The sequence below is a fragment of the Eptesicus fuscus genome, chromosome 17 (genome assembly GCF_027574615.1).
Source record: "Eptesicus fuscus isolate TK198812 chromosome 17, DD_ASM_mEF_20220401, whole genome shotgun sequence".
Taxonomy (NCBI): Eukaryota; Metazoa; Chordata; class Mammalia; order Chiroptera; family Vespertilionidae; genus Eptesicus; species Eptesicus fuscus.
In genome coordinates, this window is record NC_072489.1 from 47,442,143 (window position 1) to 47,465,303 (window position 23,161).

The following is a 23,161-nucleotide window of genomic DNA, read 5'->3' on the forward strand; positions in this document are numbered from 1 at the left end:
GAGGCTGAGCAGAAATGCAAACTTCTAACCTCTTCCCTTAAAGCTATGAATAAATTAACTGATTGAAAAAGAAGGTAAATGAAGGCTCTGAAATGTGGGGCCCAACAGGGTCATTTTGCGAGATAGTGATGGGACTTTGGCAGGAGGGGGGGGGGGTAGTAATGTTGATATTTTTCGATTTTTATATAAATGCCAAAGTGTCCATCTTACCTAGACCATGAACGAGATTTTATATCTTTTGAAGGTTCACTGGAGAGGAGATACAAATAGCCAAGAAAAAAAAAAATTCTTACCCTCACTCCTAATTCAGTGAATGCAATTTAAAACAATACCGATAATGCCATGCATTCTACTCAGTAGATGGATTCTGTTTAAAAAATCGTTCATAGTGTCCTGGGTGATTGAGGGCTTGCAAACACAGACATTCTCATCTTGAGAGAGTGTACACTGATGCAACAATTTCAGAGGGCGATGTGACAACATCTACAGCAATTTAATATATATATATATATATACCCTCAAATCCAGGATGCCAGTAACTTCTCTTTCAGCAGTGCTTGCTACTTACGTAAGTTTGCATGCTCACTAACTACATAAGTAATATGTGTGTATGTGTGTCAGCACTGTTTGAAATAGCCAAACATGTATGTATCTATTAACAAGATAGTGACTTACTAAATTATAGTAAACTGTATAAGGAAGATCTATGTATTGATTCCTCATGAAGTGGCTAAATTTGTATGTGCTAATAGGAAAAGAGTTTGAACTTGCTATTGTATCCACTAGCACTGCACTGGAGTAAGAGTTTTGCAACATGAACATATGTGAGTGTGTGCGATGTATGTGTGTGCACACACGCATTGATCTATATCAGCCCTGGATACACTTGAGTACTGCTTACCTTTTTTTATATTTTGTCATTGCTACCCTTGTTGGTATAAAGGTAATCTATGATTATAGTAAAAGCTCAAAACACCCCATCACTAATCTCTTGAGGACTGGTGAGAACTGAGGTCTCTATCACGTGCCCACAGTATTTATTTCAGTAGTGTTCGCCCTTTGCAGGTTTTGATACATAGGCTGCTCCATGTAGAAATTAGACTGGAGGGCTGGAAATAGGAAGTAGAAATGAGGTGTCCAGTTCTCACCAAAGACCAGAATTGGTGGGATGGTGGTTATATAAAGTTGTGAGTTTCCTATTATTTCAGCTTGTGAAATTCTCCTTTGTGGTTCATTTCAGGAAGAATTTTTGAGCAGTCATTTTCACAGCTGCTTAAAGGGCCACGGTTGTTTTTCCCTAGTGAAAGAGATTAGTCCTAGGGCAAGTTGTTGCAAGGTTACTTACTCATGCAAATAGACCCTGAGGCCAGTGATGGTCCTAGCCCCTATCTGTGCTAGATCTGGTCACCACTAGTATGGAAATCTCCAAGTCGCCAGTTCAGCCTTTCATTCGGGAAGTGAGAAAGGTCAAATGTGGTATTACATGTTCTTTTACAAGATGATGTTTACAGATGAGCAAAAAGTATAGAATTATGCATACATGTGAAATTGCCATGTGAAGAATCCTGATACAAGCCATATCCTCTTTCTCCAAAGTCACATATATGTATAATATGTAGCACAAAATTGCAGGGAGTCAGTGAATTTTTTATGCTCACCCATTAGCCCCAGAGGGCTCCAGAGATCCTATGGTTAAAAGCCCCAAATCATGCCTATGCCATGACATACACATACATTTATTAAGTCAACAAACTATAAATGTGTCAAGCTCTGAGCTATGGTTCCCACACAAGCAAACTTAAATAAGACAGGAGTTTTTACAAAGTTTTCAACCCAACAGTTTGGCCCCCATTGTCTCTGTAACTATGTACATGACATACACATACCCAAATGTGCCTATATTGGTAAGTCAATAGAATGTAGGTTTCCTTCTTACTATTTTGATGTATGGGTAGCAGGTTTAATGTACTGTGTGCGTACAATGCATGGGTGGGTGTATACACATTCGCACACACACATACACACAAAGAAACACACACACACAAACACACACATGTGATTTGTAAACATTAACATGTTTGTTTCCTGGATGAGGACTTGTCATTGTGTCCTCAGTTGAATGTGGGGACCAATAACAAATGCCACATTCAAGAAATATGTTCAAAAGTTTCCCACAATGCCTCCTGTGATTGATTGTAATTGAGGTTGTAATTCAGCTTGTCTACTAAGACAGAGGTGATACAAGAAATAATAACATCCTTGACGTGACGGTAAACTACAACACATCCAGGTTTCACAGCACAATGGGCACGGCATGTCTGTGCCAGCCATAGTCCCTTGTAAGCCAATGCTTCCCAGAGCTCACCTCCCTCAAATACAGAGACTTCCAATGAAACAGATAGTAATTTCAAAATGTCATCGAGGGAGATTTGAAATGAGACTAACACTAACCTTTGCGTAACAAACCCAGATAAGCATTTGCAACCCATCCCATGGGGATGAGCCAAATAAGCAAGTGAAAGATGTTTTCCTGTGTCACATGTCTCAGTGCCTTGGCCACAAAAAATCCCTAAACCCATTACCATCAGAGAAAACAAACAAATAAACATAACAACAAAAAACCTGTTCAAATTAAAAAGCATGATCTTATTTTTGCACATTCCCTACAAGACCCATAACCTAGAATATAAACAATGAGCTCCATATGCTTAAATTATATACTAAATAATGAAGAAATAGAGAATCAAGAGAGATTTCAAACAGGAAATGGGAAAGAGATTTCTAACAGGAAATGGGAAACATATAGATACTGGAATTCTTGGAGCAAATGACTCCCAGCTACATTTTCTAACACCTTGCTACTGACTTTGAGCTGTCTGAGCTCTTTCCTTCCTCTTCCTCCTCTCTGTTTCTTTTACTTGGTGCCAGGGTTACTGTGTTGGAGAAAGAGATACCAAGAAGAAAGAGAGAGAAGAAAGGAGGGGCAGGGAGAGGGAGGACATGATACCGAGAAAATCTCATTTTTTACATTCGGTCAGGTCAGGCTTAGATCCTTTTCTTCAATTGGTAGGTAATTTTTTTTTTCTGCTTTGTTTTGACAGGGATAACTTTTCAAATTAAATCCCTTTATTGAATTTTCACTCTTGGATAGTTTCTGAAGATGCTGCCTTTGCAAAAAAAGTAAAATAAAATAAATAAAATTAGAACTGATATATTTCATGCCTCGCACAAGCTGAGCCTGAGATGACAGTTTGACATTATCAACCTCCATGCCTGCAGGGAACACAGGAATAATGTCGGGTGGGGAAAAAAAGTGCAGATCAGGGAAAGTGATGGCCTTGTCGTTTTCAGGATATGGGGTTATGGGCATTAAATGCCACAAGCCAGAAAGCAGCCATGTCCCCAAAAGCTCAGAAAGGAAAGCAATCTAGTATTCCACCCAGGGCTTTCTAAACAAGGGTGTAGTCATGGGAGACAGACCCTGAAGCTCTTTCATTAGTTTTTATTATGGGACTTTCTGACCCTAAGCATGTTCCACCACCAGCATCATCAGCTTCACCAGGGAGCTTGTTAGGAATGCAGACTGTTGGGCCCCTCCTACATCAGAATTTACATTCTAACAAGGTCCCTAGGTGGGATCTGGAAAGTGAGGTTAGGTAGCCAGCTGGTTACCCTGACACTTGGTCAAATATGCATTCATTCATTGAATAAATATTTATTAAGCTCTATCTACATGTAGACACTGTGGCATGTGCTGGAGACAGACTATTGAACAAAGGCATACATGGCCCCTGCACCCATAGCACTTACTGGTGGAGAGAAAACACTGTGATCAAATAATCACGTAAATGGAATGTGCAATTAAAAACTGAGATGAGCACAATAAAAAAAAATATTAGAGTTGGATGAAAGCAAACAAATTGAGAAACTGGTTTAGACTGGGAGTTCTGGGATTTTGGTATAGTTCTGTGGTTTTATTGGATGCTATCTTTAGGGGAAGCTGGTTGAAAAGTACAGGGGAATGTGACTATTCTTTACAACTTTTATGTGAGTCCAAATTTATTTCAAAGTGAAAAGTTAAAAAAATAGAAATGGATGCTTAACTTGAGATCTGAACCACTCATAGTGATTAATTACACTGAATTCATCAGGGAAGAGGGGAGGGCATTCCAGGCAGAGGAAACAGCAGGCATCTGGGCCTTAAACTAAGACCTAGAAACCTGTGTGGTCCAATCTTGAAAGCAAATTCAAGGGTTTGTAGGCAAGAAGTGAGGACAGGGTTAGAGTGAGGTGCAGCTGAGAAAATGGGCAGGCACCAGCTTATGCTGCAGCTAAAGGTCAAGGTGAGAACTTGGCTCTTGATCGCCAGAGCAGTGGGAAGTCAATCAAAACTCGAAACAGATGACAGGATTGCTTTTACCTTAGGAAAAGGCTGCTCTGGCTATTGGGTAGTAAGAAGTGAACCCTGGGATCCAAGAAAACATAATCAGCTGCAGGCGTCTCCACCCCACAGAACTCATTCTGTGCCAGGCACAGGGTGGGGCAGATGCCATGATATACCGCTACCCTGCCTAAATTTAAAAAGGAGGAAGGTGCTGGTCCCTGACCTATCCTCCCATTGATTCTGCCAGAGAATATATTCATTCTCCGAAAGGGAAGCAAAACCTCTGGAGACGCAGAATCTCATGGTGTGTACAGAGTTGCAGAGAACATGTGATTTCTGAGGAGTCTGGGATGCAGGGGTGACCGGTGACTTCTGCGTTGTCAGCTGGTAAAGTGCAGGTATCGCTGCTGTCTTTGTGTTCAGAGAGCTGAGGGCAAGTAGACAGGCACAGGTGCCAGTGATGGTGATGCTTTTAAATTGTGAGGGATACTTTTGAGATAGGAAATGTCTCCATAACTAAATTATCACTCTCTTGCTCAGTGTTGGACAGCCTCTAACAGCCTCATTGCTCGGTGGTAACTGTGGATAGTCCATTCTCTTTCTCTCCTCTACATTTGGGACCTCTTTCTTCCCCTCTTTTCTTTCCTCATCCCTTTCTTCTATGCATGCTCCCTTTCCCTTCGTCCTTTTCACCTTTAGTGCCCAATCTTAGATCTAGTGGTATCCCTGGCAACCCTCAGACCTTCAGGAGAACCTCAGGACCAGAGAAGAAGGAAAGGTACACTGTTGTTGTTTGTTAAACTTTCTATGACTTGATTTCCTCATCTGCAAAACAGGAACGATGACCTACAAATCGTGAGGATTCCTTGTGCTAAAGGAGATAAAGTGTTAAATATGATTCTTGGTCCAGGGAAAGTGCTCTGTAAATGTTAGCTATTATAGGATACATTATTGTTAACTTATTTAATTTACAGCGAGGAAGCTAAGGCATAAAGAGTCTAAGTAGATTTTTCAAGGTCACACAATTAGTGAGCAGACTTGATTTTTTCAGACAAGGGTTTAAATTCTGTATTTGCACCTTCCTTTCCTCTCTGTCATGTACCTATAGCTACAGTCTTCACATCGCGTGTAGTCCTTCACTGTGGATGGCCTAGCTAGGGCTGCTCTGAGCACCTGAGGTGCAGACTTTGCCCTCCTGCTGCTTATCATGGGGACACACATGATGATTCTTCTCTCCCCTGTGCCCTCTAAATGCTTTGTGTGTCTCCAAACAAGACAGGGAGGCATTGCCTGAATGACATCCGATAAAATAAGGAAACAGGAAAAACCAATCAAAACAAAGCAGCAGCAATCACAATAATAAAACATGGTAGAAATTAGGAATTTTGAATTTTCACATTACTAGGAAAGCAAGACGGCCTGATTGAGTGAGAGCTGTCAACAATGATTAAGACAATTCGGAATTACTAAAAGCTGGAAGAGTCCTTGTGTCCCAATGACTTGGATTATTGCCAACGATTTTCCTGAACACAGACGTGGTTCGTGGTGGATTGATAAAACTAATTATCTCTGTGAACACCTTGGAAAACTTGATTTACTTACGACCATCCACAGTTCTGGCCTCAAGATGCACAAGATCTGGTTCCTTGTTTGAACCCATCACAGACCTAAAAAAATGAAGAAACATGAAAAGGAACATCAACCTTAGCAACTTCACACATGCCTTAGAGAAGCTCAGCTGAGCCTGCGGACTACTGATGTCCAAAGGATTCTAAAACCACCATCCTTGGGGTACATCTACCTGTTTACTTGTAAAGTCTGACAGCAAAATTTCCACTTCACATAAAAACAATAATGAAACCTTTCTTCAGTGGAGTCCAGGCTTGACTCTGGCAGAGGTACTGTGTGTTATTAGCTCAGGCTTTTCAATAAGTCCTATGCATGGCACGTGGTCTCCGGCAAAAATCTCTCTGACAGTGTATTAAACTTTCAAGACTTATCAGGCAATGCCAGGCAGGTGGTTTTAGCTGCCTGACTTGAACAGTGATTGCATAGCAAAGTGATCTAATTAATTCTCTCATTTGAAATTTGCAAAACTACCTACTGCTATTCTATGAACTATGAAAACAAAACAAAACACATGACCCAACCAATGTGAAGGCAATATAGCAAAAGAATAACCATTCTCTTTACTGTTGGACCAATGTTAGGGGGAAATACAGATGTATCACTATGGTATATGCCCGAAACTGTATGTGTAAATGAAATAAAGGCCTATTTAAAATGCCTCAGAGACACATATTATGTAGTGTAATCTTGAAGCGAGCCATATTAAGTAGAAAACAATTATTTTGTTACATAAGTAATATGGGTGATCATACTGTCTCTCTCTCAGACTTCTATACAGGAAGATGAATTAAATGTGGGACCATCTATAATTTGCTCTCATTAGGATCTGCAGAACTTCCATTTAATTTGTTTCATTTCTACATGGAAATAGTCACATGGCTCAAAAGTGCACCTCTGCCTGCTCTGAGCCATGCAGCCCAGCCGTCACATCCATGAGAGAACATACAAATGTTACTCATGGACGCAGACAATAGGTGGTGGAGGCCTGGGGGAAGAGGGGGCAGGATGTAAGGGCTCAATGGGAGAAAAAAAGGGAATATATATAATACTTTCAACAATAAATATTTAAAAAAATACTCCTCAGAGTTAGGACGCAGGGGGGCCCTACCTGATGGGTCCCATCTCGCTTCTGGTGCCCCATCTCTGGGCACTGCCCCATCTCCAGGCACACTGAAAGATTTCCAAACCCCCCAAAGTTCCCACTAGCTTCTCAGCCCTCTGTAAGCCTCAGGAATTTTGTCTTCAACTTGAAATGCTTTTCTCCAGTTTCACCTAATTTTCTTTGAGTCTTATTTGAAGACACAACTGAAAGTCATTTCCTCCATTGAATATTTCCCAGTTACACAAGGAAAATCATTCTCCCCCTACCAACAAATATTTCGATATAAATTCTGTAATAGTTTGTTATCATGATTTTTGTGTCCTCCCCCAGATCAAAGCAGCCCTTTCTCCAACTTGCACACCCCACCCCACCCCCACCCCCAACCCCACCCCCAACCCTAACTGAGAGTTAGTGGAGATTTTTTTCTGTATATAGGCTTGAGCTATACTAGTTAAATGTTGAAGGAAAGAAGGAGGGAATAAATGAATGAAGGGATAAAGGAAGGAAGAAAAGAAGGAGAGAAGAAAGGAGGGAGGGAGATTGTATAATGGTCTGTGAGCTCTTCAAAAATAAGTAAATTAATCATTGTCCTAAGGACATTCCCAGAACTCTTCTTACTTGAACCCATTTTTCCCAGCTCAACGACTCTGAAACCTAGGTGTCTTAGTCTCTCTTCATCTTAAGATAAAATAAAGTAAGTCTCTTTAAGGCCCTATTATCACTGTCAGTAAGTTTTCTGATTGATAGACAGCCTGAAATTCAGTCTATACTCAAAACTTTAAGTCCTGCTTTCGTCCTCCAGAAAGCAGAAATGTCCTAATAAGGGTTTATAATTTACCCCAGAGACATGGGCACACACTTGTGAATTTCATCACTGGAATCTGAATACAGGCAGATGGTGACACTTTCACCCCCATTTCAGTGAAGTTTTGCTGGGACTGCTTCTGCAGGAACAGTGGCCCTCCACGTCCATACTGAAGCATTGACTGGATCCAGAGGTGACCTCTTCTGACAAGGCCATGGTCATCAGCATCAAAAAGCAAACAAGCTCCCTGACCACCTTTAAACCAGAAAGCCCAGTGGTTAACTGGGTTTTGCAAATTACAGCTGGGTAGTTACCCATTGTTCACCTCCCATGTTGCCTGCTCAGAGTTCCTTCCTTGAAATGAGTAGCACCAGTTACTCCCAGAAGACTGGCATCCCGGAAACATGGTGTTGAAACTAGCCCACGAACCTATCCGCTTGGCTTATGGTTAGTGTCCATGGGAGGCAAAATGATAACTCTGCGCCCACTTGCATTGTTTCAAGTGCTCATGGCCCCAAATCAATAAAAGCAGCGGTTTCTTAAGATCTTTTGAAGTATGTAAAGGCAGCAGCTGTTGTTTCAAGGGGCTGTCCCCCTTAATTAAGGAAATGAGGCAGGGGCAGTACAGAGGCCTTTGTTTCTCCAGGGTCTGCTGTGCCTAACCGGCTTCCGTACCCTGCTTGAATATTTGTCCATCTGTAATAAAACAACTGCAACAACGAAATAAAACTTTCAAGCCAAACCACCGAGTTTCCAACTATTTTTATTTGCTAATGTGCTCAACCATTTTCCTGCAGTCTAGGAGTACCTCCAGGTTATAAAGAATTATTGCTGTTTTTATGTGGAGCACTGGTGAATTCTCAAAAGTGGACGCCAAGCCATACTAAATGTCTGCGGAGGTGCTGGTTGTAATGGTCCTGCCATTGACCAGACACCTTACAGAAGCCCATGGGTATACTGAAGAACGTATCATTCTCTAGCCCATTTATACATGTTGGTAGGAACTACAGTTTGGTGGTTTTATGTACATTTTAAGACCAAATATTGTACTTGATGATGATGATAGATGGTTGCTAGGGGCTGGGGAAAGGGGGAGATGGAGAGAGGATGGTAAGTAAAAGGGTACAAACTTTCTATTTTAAGATGAATAAGGTCTGAGTATCTAATGTATAATAACATGGTCACTACAGTTGATAATACTGTGTTTATAGTTGTAGTTTGCTAAGAGTAGAAATTATGGATTCACACTCACACAGAAAAAAGTTAAACATGTGAGGTGATGGATATAATAACTCAATGTACCCTTTTACAATGTACACATTATACACTTTAAATTTAATTCTATTTGCCAATTTTACCTAAATAATACTAAAAATGATGATAAACCAAAGAAAAACAGCATAAACATACAATTCAATCCAAAATGTTCTCTTCACCTTATTTTCAGAGTGAGATGTCAAGAATGGCTTCAAGCCCTAGCCAGTTTGGCTTAATGGCTAGAGCATCAGCCTGTGGACTGAAGAATCCCAGCTTCAATTCCGGTCAAGGGCACGTACCTTGGTTGCAGGCGCATGCAGGAGGCAACCAATTGATGTGTCTCTCTCACATCGATATTTCTCTCTCTGTGTCACTTCCCCACCCTTCCACTCTCTCTAAAAATCAATGGAAAAATATCCTTGGGTGAGGATTAAAAAAAAAAAAAAAAGAATGGCTTAAAGTATGTCTAGCTAGTAAGTCTAGCTAGTAATAAGTACAGAGTGTGGGTCACCTTTGCCTGATGCTTGATGCTTCTAGCCTGCCCTGTGCACATGTCCCAGTCATGCTTCATCATGGTTGGCTGGACCTCTTTACATAAATGCTTCTCTGATTTCTCTGGGCTCCAGAAAGGCAGTTGCTAATTTTTTTTTTATCAGTAAATTGTCTATGCTTACCAGACCATAGAGAAAAAAAAGTTTCCTCGATAAATACAAAGGTAACACTTTTACACTGGTCAGTATTTCCTATATATCTGATACATCTGGTGGGCCCTTTATGGAAAGGTCCTTCTCTTCTTTCCCTTTCCCTTTGGTCAGAAAGAACCTCTCCATAAATACGAGAAGAAAAATGTGGTCCTTTCATGATATGAAAAGGCAGCAGGGTGGCTTTATCTTTATATCTTCATATTGCCTTTAGGACTACTTGAGAGAATAAATTCCCTTCTTGAACTGAATTTCACAGAAGTGAAGTCTTCAGGCCTTTGCATGTACTTGTATCTGTGTCTAGAAAGCCTTCTGACCTTCTTCTGCCTTGTTAACACTTACAGTCATGGCTGAGCTACAGATGCGTGAAGTTGAAAATAAGCTTCCTAGCAGGGGTGCCACTTAAGCTAAGTTGGTTCACTTTTGACACTTCCAGAACCATAGGCGTACATTTGCACAGCATTAATGAGGCCATGTTTCAACTGGTGACTCATCTGTCTATCCCTCTTATTCACAGACAAGCTCAAACCTTTCCGAATTTCCATGTAGGCACCAAGCATGCCATGCATAGATATTCAATACATGTTTACTGAATGTTTTTGGATACAGAAGAAGTGCACAACCAGCCATATCAGCATTTATCACTTTATCTGTGTGTGTGACATTTGGCAAGTCACTTAACGTCTCTGTACTTCGATATTTTTTAACGCATAAAATGAGGCTAAAATACGTTTTCCTAGAATATACATCTTAAAGCACTTAGCAGATTCCTGGCACATAGCAAGGGCTCAGAAATGCATCTGATTTCTTCTCTTCTTTCCCTTTCTTATTCAGGAGACAGATGGAGAATATTAATACTCATCTCAAAATTAAAATTAATGTTGGTAATAAAAGCTTCTTGAGAGATCACGGGTACCCTATTAGCAGAAGTGATTAATCATCATAAATCAATAGACCAAAAAAAAAAAAAGTCAACAGCCCAGAGATGAAGTACACGAATAAATAAAAACACTTATGCATTCAGTGAAACTTCTCCATGCCCTACTATGTGACAAGAACAAGAGCTACAGATTCTCTGCCCACAGAGGCCTCAGAACTATGGAAGAGACAATAACCCAATGAGACGGGGCTCTAATATACAAGGTTCTCTTAAAGACATAGGATTGCTGTCCTTTCACTTGCAGAGAGAGACCTGGGGGAGAAGGAAGGAACAGGAAGGCTTTAGAGTAAATGGATTGAATCTTAAAGGAGATGCAATATAGAGGGGGTGGAAGAGCATTGTATTTAGAGATAAATAGAAGGTCAAAAGGTCCTAGGTCAGAGAGAGGATGACCCAGATAGGCATCCACTAGTAAGTCAATAGCGTGAATCTAATGTTTTCAGAGGAGAGTAGTAGAAGATACAATAAAAAGCGAGACAGGGGCCCTGTGTGCAACACGTTTAAGGTTTTGTATTTGATGCAAAAGGCCATGGATGCCACTGAAGAAAGTTACGTGCTCAAGTTTATAAACAGCTGAAAAGAACCGTGTCCCCATCTATCTATGTATAGTCCTACCTGTCAAAGCAAAGTGTAAGGGGAAGGCCCTCAGGCCATCCTAGATCCAGCTCTGTTGATGAAAACAAGACAAAGCCAGCCTCCTGTATCTACACTCACAGCATCTTCAGCTGGCATCACACGTAGGAGCCATTTATGAATAAAATCTGAGAATTACCAATGTCAAGAATGCAAATAAAACAGCCCCTCCCTGATCCAGTCCACGGTGATGTCAGCAACGCGATGTCAGCTTTCTGAAATACAATCGCCAAATGCAGCCTTTGTCAACATTTTCTACAGAGAGGGTGAGAAATGTCACTGGTTTATCATTCTCCTGGCATTTTGTCCGAGTTTATACCGGTTTACTGTAGTGCTCAATAAATGCTGCAGAGCCAAAAATGTCCTAGGAGATAACCGCAGAGCAAGTCTTAAAAATAAACACGGTGATGGGCCAGCACCTGTTTATTGGGGTTGAGGTCTGCAGTAAATGGCATAGGAAGGAGTGAGGAGGAATCTGCAGAGGAACAAAGCGGGGGAGGTGGAGACATGTCTTCCTCTGTCTTGTTTTAGATGGAGCACTCCTGGTCCCACAGGCCCTCTCCATAAACAATGCCCATCGGTCCAGCCTGCTACAGAGAGAAGAAACAAAGTGCCCACAGGTATTAGCCACTGGACACCCTGACTTCCTCTTCTGTAGTGAAGGGTTTCCCCTTCACTGGCCACTTCAGTTCGGCTCTCAAGACAGATCTCATCAGGAGAGTCCAGGCTAACGTGGAAACTTTTATTCTTGAGAAAAGCAGCTTAGTCTGAGGTCTCATCTCCTGCCCATTTAAGGGAAATGGGTTCGAAAAAAATACAACACAACCTGAAGGGGACATTTTAACCTTGACCTTAAGCCTAAGAAGCATCATGCTTTCTTTAACCTGGTCTCCATACTGTCACACTGGTTACCCAGAAAGAAAGGTAGTTATTATAGACAGACAGACAAATAAAAAGATGCTTAAGTTATTTTAATGCATAAGGTGGTTAATGAAAATCAGCATGGCCCACAACTTTAAACTCACTGAATTCTGTATTTTGTTATCCTTACTCCCAGAACCAGAAGCCTCACTGTTAATTATGTGAGGTCTGCAACAAAGTGCATCAGGGAGAGACAGACAGACAGACAGACAGACAGACAGACAGACAGAAAGAAAAGGAAGGAAGGAAGGAAGGAAGGAAGGAAGGAAGGAAGGAAGGAAGGAAGAAAGAAAGAAAGAAAGAAAGAAAGAAAGAAAGAAAGAAAGAAAGAAAGAAAGAAAGAGAAAAAAAGAAAGGAAGGAAGGAAGGAAGGAAGGGGAGAGAGAGAGAGAGAGGAGGAAGAGAGAGAGAGGACGAGAGAGAGAGGGGAGAGAGGGAAAGAGGGAGAGAGGGAGAGACGGAAGGAGAGAGGGAGAGAGGGAGAGAGGGAGAGGGAGAGAAAGGGAGAGGGGGAGAGAGAGAAACCAGGAATGGGGTGTCTGACCCAGAATGAAGGAATATATAATGCTTAGGAAGATTGTGGGAGATAAGGATATTTGCTGCCCAAAATGCTTGATAGAAATAAAGTTGAAAGTTGGATGAGCCATACGTAGAAATAGGAAACATGCCTCCCGAGATGTCAAAATGACCAGGTCTAAATTGGTCAAGACAAACCATTCTGTGGCCATGCTCACCCCCCTCCCCACTCTCCCTTGTCTGCATTTCCTGTTTCCTTCTTATTTCCCTACTTTTATGGCTCCTCCCCTTGTTTGTCTGTTTTTTTCCTGAATACAGATGAGGGGTATCTAGAGAGACACCAGAGAGGATGACAAGACCACCCTCCTGACCCCTGTTTGGAAATAATAGTGTGGACAAGATGCAGAAAAATACATTTAAAATAATCAAAGAGTTTGGGGGTTTGGGGTGGAGGGAAAGAGTAACTCACAATATTTTAAAATAAGGTTTCTTATTATCTTTTTAAACTTCAGTGATATCATACCCTATGTATTTTTAGCAACTTGTTAATTTTAGTCAATAATTTATCTTGGAGACTGTGCCATGCCAGAACATAAAATTAATTAGATAGATCTGTAACTACTTTCTTGCAATCTATTAAATGAAAATACTCAATTTATCTAAATACTGTCTATTGATAAACCCAAAGAAAAAAAAAATGCATACCCATGGAAAAAGAGTTACTGGAGATACACATTCAAAATTCCTAATGGTAGCCACCTTTGGGAGACTTTAGAATTGGGGGTGATAGTCAAAAGGATCATTATCTTCATCAGTAATTTAAAAACCTTTTACAAGGAAGATGTAGTTATGGATTACTGTTAATATTAGTAAATCTGTATTGTTAATAAAAACAAGACTATTTCTTCAGTCTGGGAAACAAAGTTCAAGAGGAGATGTAATCAATGTGTGCAAATCACAACAGGAAAAAGAGAAGAGTAAATTTATATGAAGAGATGATCTGGAATTTTCTCAAATCTCAGAATACTTAAAACCCTGACACCATCCTACTAAGACTGCTAGGAAAGCTAAGCAGTTGAAGAGTGTGGCCGTGGAAGACAATGCTAAGGACACCAGCAAGTGCGTGTTCCTGTTGAGCTTAAATTCAGACAGAGAGGAAGAAGCTATGGTGGTTTTGTTTGGGACCAGAGGGGGCATATTAACAGAGGCAAGGAGCCAAGAGAACCTTTCCACCTCCCTTTTCTTTCCATTTCTGTTAAGGACAATGAACTGCAGAATAGAGGGGAGAGCAAATATGAGTGTAAATTAATAGAAACCTGAGCATTTGAATGTTGGAAACTATCTGACCCAGAGAAATTAAATTCCATAAAAGAATTCCAAGAATGACACTCTCCAATTTTTTGTTTTTGTTTGAACATATCAAGCAAGGGGAAAAAATTAGCAGATGCCCAATACAGGGTGTTAGTTGTAAGCTGTAGAAATATACTAGAGTACGTACATATTAACTTTAGAAAATATTCAGAAAATAAAAACTAAAATAGAAGCAAATAAATCAGAAATTGTAAAATGTCCTTCCCGCATTTCAATAAATCATCTTGTGCACCTCCTAGGGTGCTTTTGCAGGTAGGTAACTTGCCATGGAGACAATTGCTCTAGACCCGTGGTTGGCAAACTGTGGCTCGCAAGCCACATGTGGCTCTTTGGCCCCTTGAGTGTGGCTCTTCCACAAAATACTATGGCCTGGGCGAGTCTATTTTGAAGAAGTGGCGCTAGAAGAAGTGTAAGTTTAAAAATTTGGCTCTCAAAAGAAATTTCAATCGTTATACTGTTGATATTTGGCTCTGTTGACTAATGAGTTTGCCGACCACTGCTCTAGACTAAAGATGCCTGGGACAACCTTGACACTGCACAGCAGCCGGGGAGACAGTGAAACCTCAATGGAATTTGTTAATGAGTGCATGGTATTGACTCAATGCTGACAATGTGCCAGTGACTTTTCTAGGTGCTGAGGGTTTAGCAGTGAATAAAACAGAGCAAGGTCCCGCCCCTCATGTGGCTTATATTTCAATAGAGAAGATAGAGTGTGTATAAATATAAATAATATAAATAGCATAAATATAAATTATATCAGATGGGGGCAATATCTCTTGAAAGTTGCATAGTAAAAAATGTTAATGTATATGAGCTATAAGGGGGCTTTAACTACATTAAAAATATATATATTGTGTTTTTCATATGGTGCTGACCTGTGGCTGGTCTATATATTTTAAGTGTGGGACTGATATAATATAGGCCCTGTGAGGCTGTGACCTTGTTGGTGACCTGTTCAGCAATAATCAACAGCTTCGATAAGGATATTGTGTGCCTAGAAAATTCACACGTGACACAAATTCAGGGAAAAAACAATGGTGAGATATAAGAAAAGCAGCATTATCTCTGAAACCAATTTACCTGCTCAAGGGCACACAATTAATAATGATACAATCAGGTTGGAACCTATACTTTCTAACTTTTCTACAGCTCTATGTACCATCTGTAAAACAGGATAATGACAATAAAACTTAATAATAAAATTTGTAAAGAGTATTGGCGAACAATATGAGTTAAGGGTCCTCTCGAGATGAAAAGTCTGCTAGAGATTAACCAGCCCTAAACCCCTCATGTCACGATTAAGGAAACCAAATCTTCAGGAGAGCAAATGCCTTGTCCAAGGTCACGCCACTCACAGTGTCAAAGATGGAAACACTAATCCAGGTTCCTGACTCACTCCAGTGATCCTTCTCATGGGAAAATCAAAAAACCAAGAATCCCTTTTCTTTTGACCTCTTTGTATCTCAGGGAAATCATGTTAACTCAGAAATCAATGTGTGTGTCTCACACTAACAAATATGGGATAAATAAATGGGGCAACTTCAGTTATGTTGACTTCCTGCAAGGATTATGTGTTGCCATGGTGTGAGTGTTTGTGTCTCTCCAAAATTCAAATGTTGAAATCTAACTTCCAAGGTAATGGTATTAGGAGGTGGGGGCGCCTTTGGGAGGTGATTAGGTTATGAGGGTAAAACCCTGATGAATGGGATTAGTGCTCTTATAAGAGAGGCCAGAGTGATCCCTCACCCCTTCTACCAGGAGAGGACAAAAGGAGAGAACAGCTGACTGAAACCCAGAAAAGGCCTTCATCAGAACCCTACCGCGCTGGCACCCCGATCTCAGACTCCCCGTTTCCAGAACAGTGACAGATAAATTTCTGTCCTTTAAATACCATCCAGGCCAGCCAGCATGGCTCAGTGGCTGAGTGTCAACCTATGAACCAGGAAGTCACAGTTTGATTCCTGGTCAGAGCACATGCCTGGGTTGCAGGCTCGATCCCCAGTATGGGGCATGCAGGAGGCAGCGGATCAATGAATTCTCTCTTCATTGATGTTTCTATCTCTCTCTCCCCCTCTCTCTTTTTCTCAAATAAATAAAAAATAGATTAAAAAAAAGTCATCCAGCCTGTGGTACTTTCTTACAGCAGCCAGAACAGACAGGTGTGTTGGCAATTAGGGTAGCATAGGCCTAGGAACATTAGAGAGTTCCATGTCCTAGTGCTTGGAAACAGGCTGGACATTAAGTTTAGTTTATACCCAAAAATATCTGGGCTTCTAAGCTGGAAGTTGGTTTCTCTATAACTACTTGTAAAATGACTAACAGATTCTGACCCTCCTGAGACACACAGTGTTAGTTTCCACATGGGACTGCCAGGTCCCTGGCCCTGGTTTAACCATCCTTGAATAGCTGCTCTATATTTTTTCAGCCTAGTGTAACACAAACATATGATTTATTCCTGGGTATTGGTACTTCTGAAAAAAATACCCTGAGAGGCTATTGCCTACAAACTCTTCAATGGAGAAGGGAAAGTGATCCAGTCAGTAAAGTTTGGAGGGCAGCAAGGACAGAATTGGGTTAGGTGCACAAGGGAGTTAAATCCATCTTCACAGCAGAGACAGAAATCCCTGGGCTTTCAAAAGGCAGCTAGTCTCCTTGGTACTTGGCTTATTTACAGAGCACTTGTCGAGTTCTGAGTCCAGGTTTAAAGGGATTTGCAATGGGCAAACAAAGAGGTGAGATCCTGTGAAAATACTCTGAAGGCTGTGCCAGTTTGCCTTTGAACTCTTGACTGCTTGACCAAGAAAACCAATGTGATGATGAAAAGTACACCTTTTAATGTATCTTTTTAAAAATATATTTTTATTGATTTCAGAGAAGAAGGGAGAGGGAGAGAGAAATAGAAACATCAATGATGAGAGATAATCATTGATCGACCACTTCTTGCACACCCCACACTGGGGATCAAGCCCAAAACTCGGACATGTGCCCTGGCAGGGAATCAAACTGTGACCTCCTGGTTCATGGGTCAATGCTCAACCACTGAGCAACACCAGCCAGGCTTAATTGACCTTTTTAAGAGAAATTAATACTGTACTATGGGTGTACATTCCTGAAGTTAGAGTTGAAAACCTATCAGAATGATAGAAATGTAAGAGGAGAGGTGGGAGAAGAGGGGGGTTTAAAAAGGAGGGTAAACAGGGGAGGAGAGAGGACAGGGCGGGTGGAGGAAAGAGTGAAAGAGAAGATGAGGAAGAAAATATAGAAGAAAAAGAGACGTAGATGAAAGGGTTGGAGACATGATGAGGATGACCAAGGGGAGAGGAGGAGAAGAAGAAGGAGGAAGAGGAGGAGGAGGAGAGAAGAAATTCCATTTCCTGTGGCTATTCTTCAGTGGCCTCAGTGCCTTCCTGTTTGTTGTTTTCCATAATCCACCTCATTGGGAAATATGCTTGACTGCTTTATTAATATAATTGGCATAATTGATATAAATCACACTTTTTATTTTTTTATTTTTTATTTATTGATTTCAGAGAGAAAGGGCAAGGGAGAGATAGATAGAAATATCAATGATTAGAGTGAATCATTGACTGACTGCCTCCTGCATGCCCCACATTGGGGATCTAGCCTGCAACCTGGGCATGTGTCCTGACTGGGAATCGAACTATGACCACCTAGTTCATAGGTTGACACTCAACCGCTGAGCCATGCTGACTGGGCCCACACTGTTTTTTAAAACTCTAATACTAAAAGCAATATGTCAAACATAATGGAAAGTGTACCAAAGTTTATAAAAAACAACAACATTAAAAACATTCACACAATCCTTCCATCTAGAAATAACCACCTTTAATGTTTTGTTGTTGATCCTTTAGTACTTTTTCTCTGTGTAGGCATTCCTTTTTTTAAAAAAAAAAAATTTTTGCATCATACTAATAACATAGCACAGCATAATATACTATGGAAATGCACTGTTTTGCCAGCTGCACAATATTCTATAATTTACTTAAGTCACATTCTGACCATGGGGATTGGTATTGTCTATACATGGCACTGTGCTAATTATCTTTGTAGGTAAATATTAGCATGTCTCACTGAACTCTCAGTTTTTCAATTGGAAGAATTATTAAAAGAGGGAATTTCACTGGCTTGAAGAGAATGGATATTTGTTTAAGACTCCTCATATATTGTCCAACTGTCTCCCGGAAAGTTTATACAAATTACCCTCCTAGAAAAGTATATAAAACTGTCCATTTCCCAAGTTCTCACCAAGGCTAAGCATTATCTTCTCAAAATTTTAATCCATTTGATAGACTAATAAAAGCCATGCCATTTTTGCTCCAATTTTTATTTTCTACATGTGAGGTTAAATATTTTTATTTAATTGCCACTTTATTATTTTATAAACTGCCTATCCATGTTGTGGATCCTTATCTCTATAGAGATGGTATCATTCAAGGTTTTCATTTATAAGAATGCTTATCTGTTTAGGATAGTTATCCATTTTCTGTACCATATTTTTCATATATTCGACAATTGGTCAGTTAGAAACCTGGATTCTTTGTTTAGGGAATTAAAATCACTGTGAAACAACAGAGGTCAGCACCTTCAATTGGTTTGTTTTGTTTTGAGGGAGCAGCAATACTTGCATTTTTCCTTGGCTAGGACAGAGAAACAGGGAAAGGGAGAAGTGTGTGTGTGTGTGTGTGTGTGTGTGTGTGTGTAGAAGAGAGAGAGACACAGAGAGAGAGAGAGAGAGAGAGAGAGAGAGAGAGAGAACCTGCACATCACCCCCCTTATGGTGAAGATGCTGTGAGATGCCCAACTAAACAAAGAGGGGGAGGATGCAGAACCACTGGAGGAATCCCCACCTCCGAGACCACTAAAGGGAATGCATCACTGGGAAAATGCATTTACTTCCGAGGTCTTCATCCCAGGTCAGACCCTAAAATATTCCTTTCAAAAGAACTTTATTAGGCAGAGAGTTTTTGCCCTTATTTAACAGGTGACAACTTAACGACGCATTAGTATCTACCAGGAATTATCTAGGTACCAGCTCCAAACAAGGGCAGAGAGATACCTGAGACAAAAAAGAAACAAAACATAATCCAGCATTGGGCTTATTCACCATCTTTTCCAGTCACCTTGTTGATTGAGCAACTACACAATAGTATTAGTAAGTAAGCATCCAAGAGGGGGCAATTATTCCTTAGAGAAGGATCCTATATAATAAAGAGCTAATATGCTAATTAGACCAAACAGCAGAATGACCATCCAGAAGACCTTCCGGACCAAGTTGGGGCTGTGAGGGCCGAGGCAGCCAGGGCTGCAAGGGCCGAGGCCCTTGCAGGAATTTCATGCATCAGGCCTCTAGTTCTAATATATAAGAAGTGATCAAAATAGAAAATGTCCATGAGAATGCCACAGTAATAATTGCTACAAGCAAGATCAACTGAAAAATACTAAAATTAGTGGGTAAAATTCATAGCATTAAAGTATCTCCCAAAATATTTACTAATTATTGTGGCATTCTTAACATATGTCCACACAATTTTTGATACTCCTCCTGCCAGGATTTAGAGCTTAATTTTCCTTCCCTTGAGTATGAACTTCGAAAAAATAGAGCATGAAACAAAGAAAACAGTAACTGCAGTGGAGAAACCTGGCAGATACCACTTAGGCAAGTGGTCAAGGTGAACATCATTAGCAATGAGACATACTGATGTTTGTACTTCTTGATCCGATGTCATAAGAAGCGTACATCATTTCTGTGATATACTTCCTGACAATCTACAACCCTGTAATCATGAAAAAATACTAGCCTAACCCAATTTGAATGACACTCAACAAAACAACTGACTAGTCAATAATTTTGTAACAACTGTGTATGGTGTCGGGTGGTACTGGAAATATTGGGGACACACTTTGTAAAGTATATGATTGTCTAACCACTATGCTCTACACCTGAAACTAATACAAAATAAAATTGAATGTAAGCTGTTATTGACAAAAAATAAATAATTAGTGAGCTCCAAAATTAACCAGGTCATCAAAGGTAAGGAAATACTGAAGAACTGCCACAGATTTGAGGATATATGAGACCTGAGGAGATATGATAAATAAATACAATGTAGGATTCTGGATTGAATCTTGGATTGGAAAATAGGACATTAGTAGAAAACATATGGAAACCCCAGTAAGATTTCCACTTTAGCTGACAGAATATGCTAATGCTATTTTCTTAGTTGTGAATATTGCACCATGATTATATGAGGTGTTAATATTAGGGAAAGTTGAGTGAAGAGATACGGAAACTGTCTTATCTTTGCAATTCTTCTGTAATTCTAAAATTATTTAAAAATAAAAAGTTAAGGGGGAAAAAAACTATGCCAAATCTTGTAAGAATATACTTAATTATAGCAAAGCTACTATAAATACTCAAGTGACCTGTTTTTACTAAATCAGATCACTGTGATGAACTGATGATGTCATTTCATCATGTAAAGCAGATAAACTACTGTAGCATTTCAGGCTGTCATAAGTTCATGATTCATACACTTCAGCGATCACAAAAATAAATTTATATTATTTCTTTTAAATGATGACTGGAAAATGGCTCATTGCTGAAATGTTCTTAGTGTCTTTTTATTCAGAAGTAGAAAACCATATGGACATGCAGACTTTTTATTTATTCTAGGGCTTCCCTGGTTATTATAGGAAGAGCCTGATGTAGGCTGACAATATAAATATGGTGGGTAGAGGAACTGTTGAATGTGAGGTCAAGTGTGAGGTTTGTGCTGATGTGGCTCTATGCTATTTCTATTTTGGATTCTACCTCTTGGCTACTGGGTTACTCAGGAAGGCTAACTGCTCATGAGAGACACATGGAAGAAATGGTGTGTTCTCTGGGTTGGTGATGCAGAAGGGATCCCAGGCACATAAATATTCTAACAAGTTTCCTCTTGTCACAATAGAGTCATAAAGTTGCTCTGTTCAGCACATGATAATGGCTTTGTAATTCAATTATGGGTAATATTTGTCCTCTGGGATTTATTTGCCTTAAACTTCAGCCTTCATGTAAATCCCTTTACCATAAATCTCATAAATGCCGTAGCAGGTTCTGTCCCCCATCCCAGGGCACATCTCGCCATGCCTGTGAAAACCCTGACAGCTTTCTCTCCGTGATGGAATTGCTGTGTTTGAGGGGTTGCTGTTTTAAGTGCCAGAGCCAACCATAAAAAACAGTGGGACAGGTCCATTTCCTCGGTTACTTTCTTTATAGACATATAAATCCTGATGGACAGATAGACAAAGTTCCAGTTCATCCAGAAGGCTGTTTTCAGCCATTTATCTAGAATCTGGTAGAAGGGATTCCTGCAAGTCTTAGGAGGTCGGATGCAATGGTTTCTATGTTCTGTAACAATCATGAGATTCTGATGCACAAACACATCAGGGCCAGTCATCTACCAGTGCATAGATTCACTCATCTGATAGGTTTTTGGTGTGTTTTTTTTTTAATCTTTCTAAACCTGCTCTGCCTTTCATTCCTGCCCAGTCAAATGAGCCAGTCTTCTGGGTCTTCTCTACCCTCCTGTCTAGAATTTACAGCCCCACATCTTATTAGTTATCTACTAAGACAATCCTCTCTAACCTAACCCTTGATTTGAAAAATAAATGTCTTTGGTTGCCTCACCCTCAATATCCATTCTTCATTTTTCACTCATCATGCAAATATTTATTGTGTACCTATTCCATCAATTCCAAAATGCTCACATTTTTTTTTTCATTTTAACATCTTTTAAATCATTAGGTATCTTACAATCATTAAAATGATAAAGTTTGCCAGAAAATTTTTGACAGATACATAATAAAATGGTGCACCTTCATTCAATGAAAATTTAAAGTTCATGATATATGGCCTGTGCCAGCCACTGTTCTAAGCACTTACCTATCTTAGCTCTTTGGTAAATTTCTTCTTATCTTTGGCCCATCAAAGGACAAATCCTTTTCCTTAGGAAACATTCCCTAGAGACTTCCCACCACATTATAGATTAATATGAATATATATATTTGTGTGTGTGTGTGTGTGTGTGTGTGTGTGTGTGTACAGCATTTCTCTTCCTTTTCATATCCCCCACTCTTCTTCTGTATTTCAACGTAAGATGTGCTAGTAGTGGTTGACCTTACATATCAGTATTTTTGTTATAGAATTCAGGGGGGAGCAAAGGCATGTTTATAATTGTTTGTTTGGAAAATGACAAGTAATACAAATAAATAGTACAATAATTAATAAATAATAAGACAAGAATAAACCCTGTTTCATGTACTCACAACTGTAAGCCTACTTTTGCCCACCCCTGTACAGAAGGCAGAAGCATGACTCAGTTAGAAGAGAAATGTCATCCAAACATAGATAATGTGGCATTTGCAATTTGTCCTCATTTTGGGAGGAAGATATGTGTCGTTTTAAGTTGTATAGAGAAAATCCTATCAGGCGAGGTAGAAGCATAATTTTGTTTTTGTTTTCATTTGAAAGTTATATGTGGTTGAAAAAGATGTGCACAGGTGCCAAGTTTTCAAGGGGTAGACTGTGATGCTTCCATGCTGGATCAACTTGGCCGACCTACAACTATATTCCCCAGAGTCTTTGCATGGTTGCAGGTTAGGAGGGGTCAGAAGGAAATGTGTGTAGGATTTAGTAGATTGGAGAGAAGCAGCAGCCATTTCACTCTGAAGGTCATTTTGGTTAGAGGTGGTGAGAGGCAGTGCAGAAGTAATGATAGCTTTGAACTTGTCCTTGCTCTTCCCTTCCCAATTCAATTTCCCTCTTGGTGACCCCAGGTCTTGGCTACAAACTCACAGAGGGGCAACTATGCAGGGGCAAGATCCTTCGCATATACTTCTG

At 40.1% G+C, this 23,161-nt stretch overlaps 1 protein-coding gene across 4 annotated transcripts in view; it reads right to left on the reverse strand.

Moving 5' to 3' along the window:
* The window catches only part of SORCS1 (sortilin related VPS10 domain containing receptor 1), a 467,090-nt gene that overhangs the window by 125,670 nt on the left and 318,259 nt on the right, over window positions 1–23,161 (reverse strand). For all 4 annotated transcript variants that reach the window (XM_054729115.1, XM_008144286.3, XM_054729116.1 and 1 more), the window contains exon 6: window positions 5,987–6,051. In XM_054729115.1, the coding sequence (XP_054585090.1) occupies window positions 5,987–6,051 (65 nt within the window). The remainder of the gene's footprint in view (window positions 1–5,986; window positions 6,052–23,161) is intronic.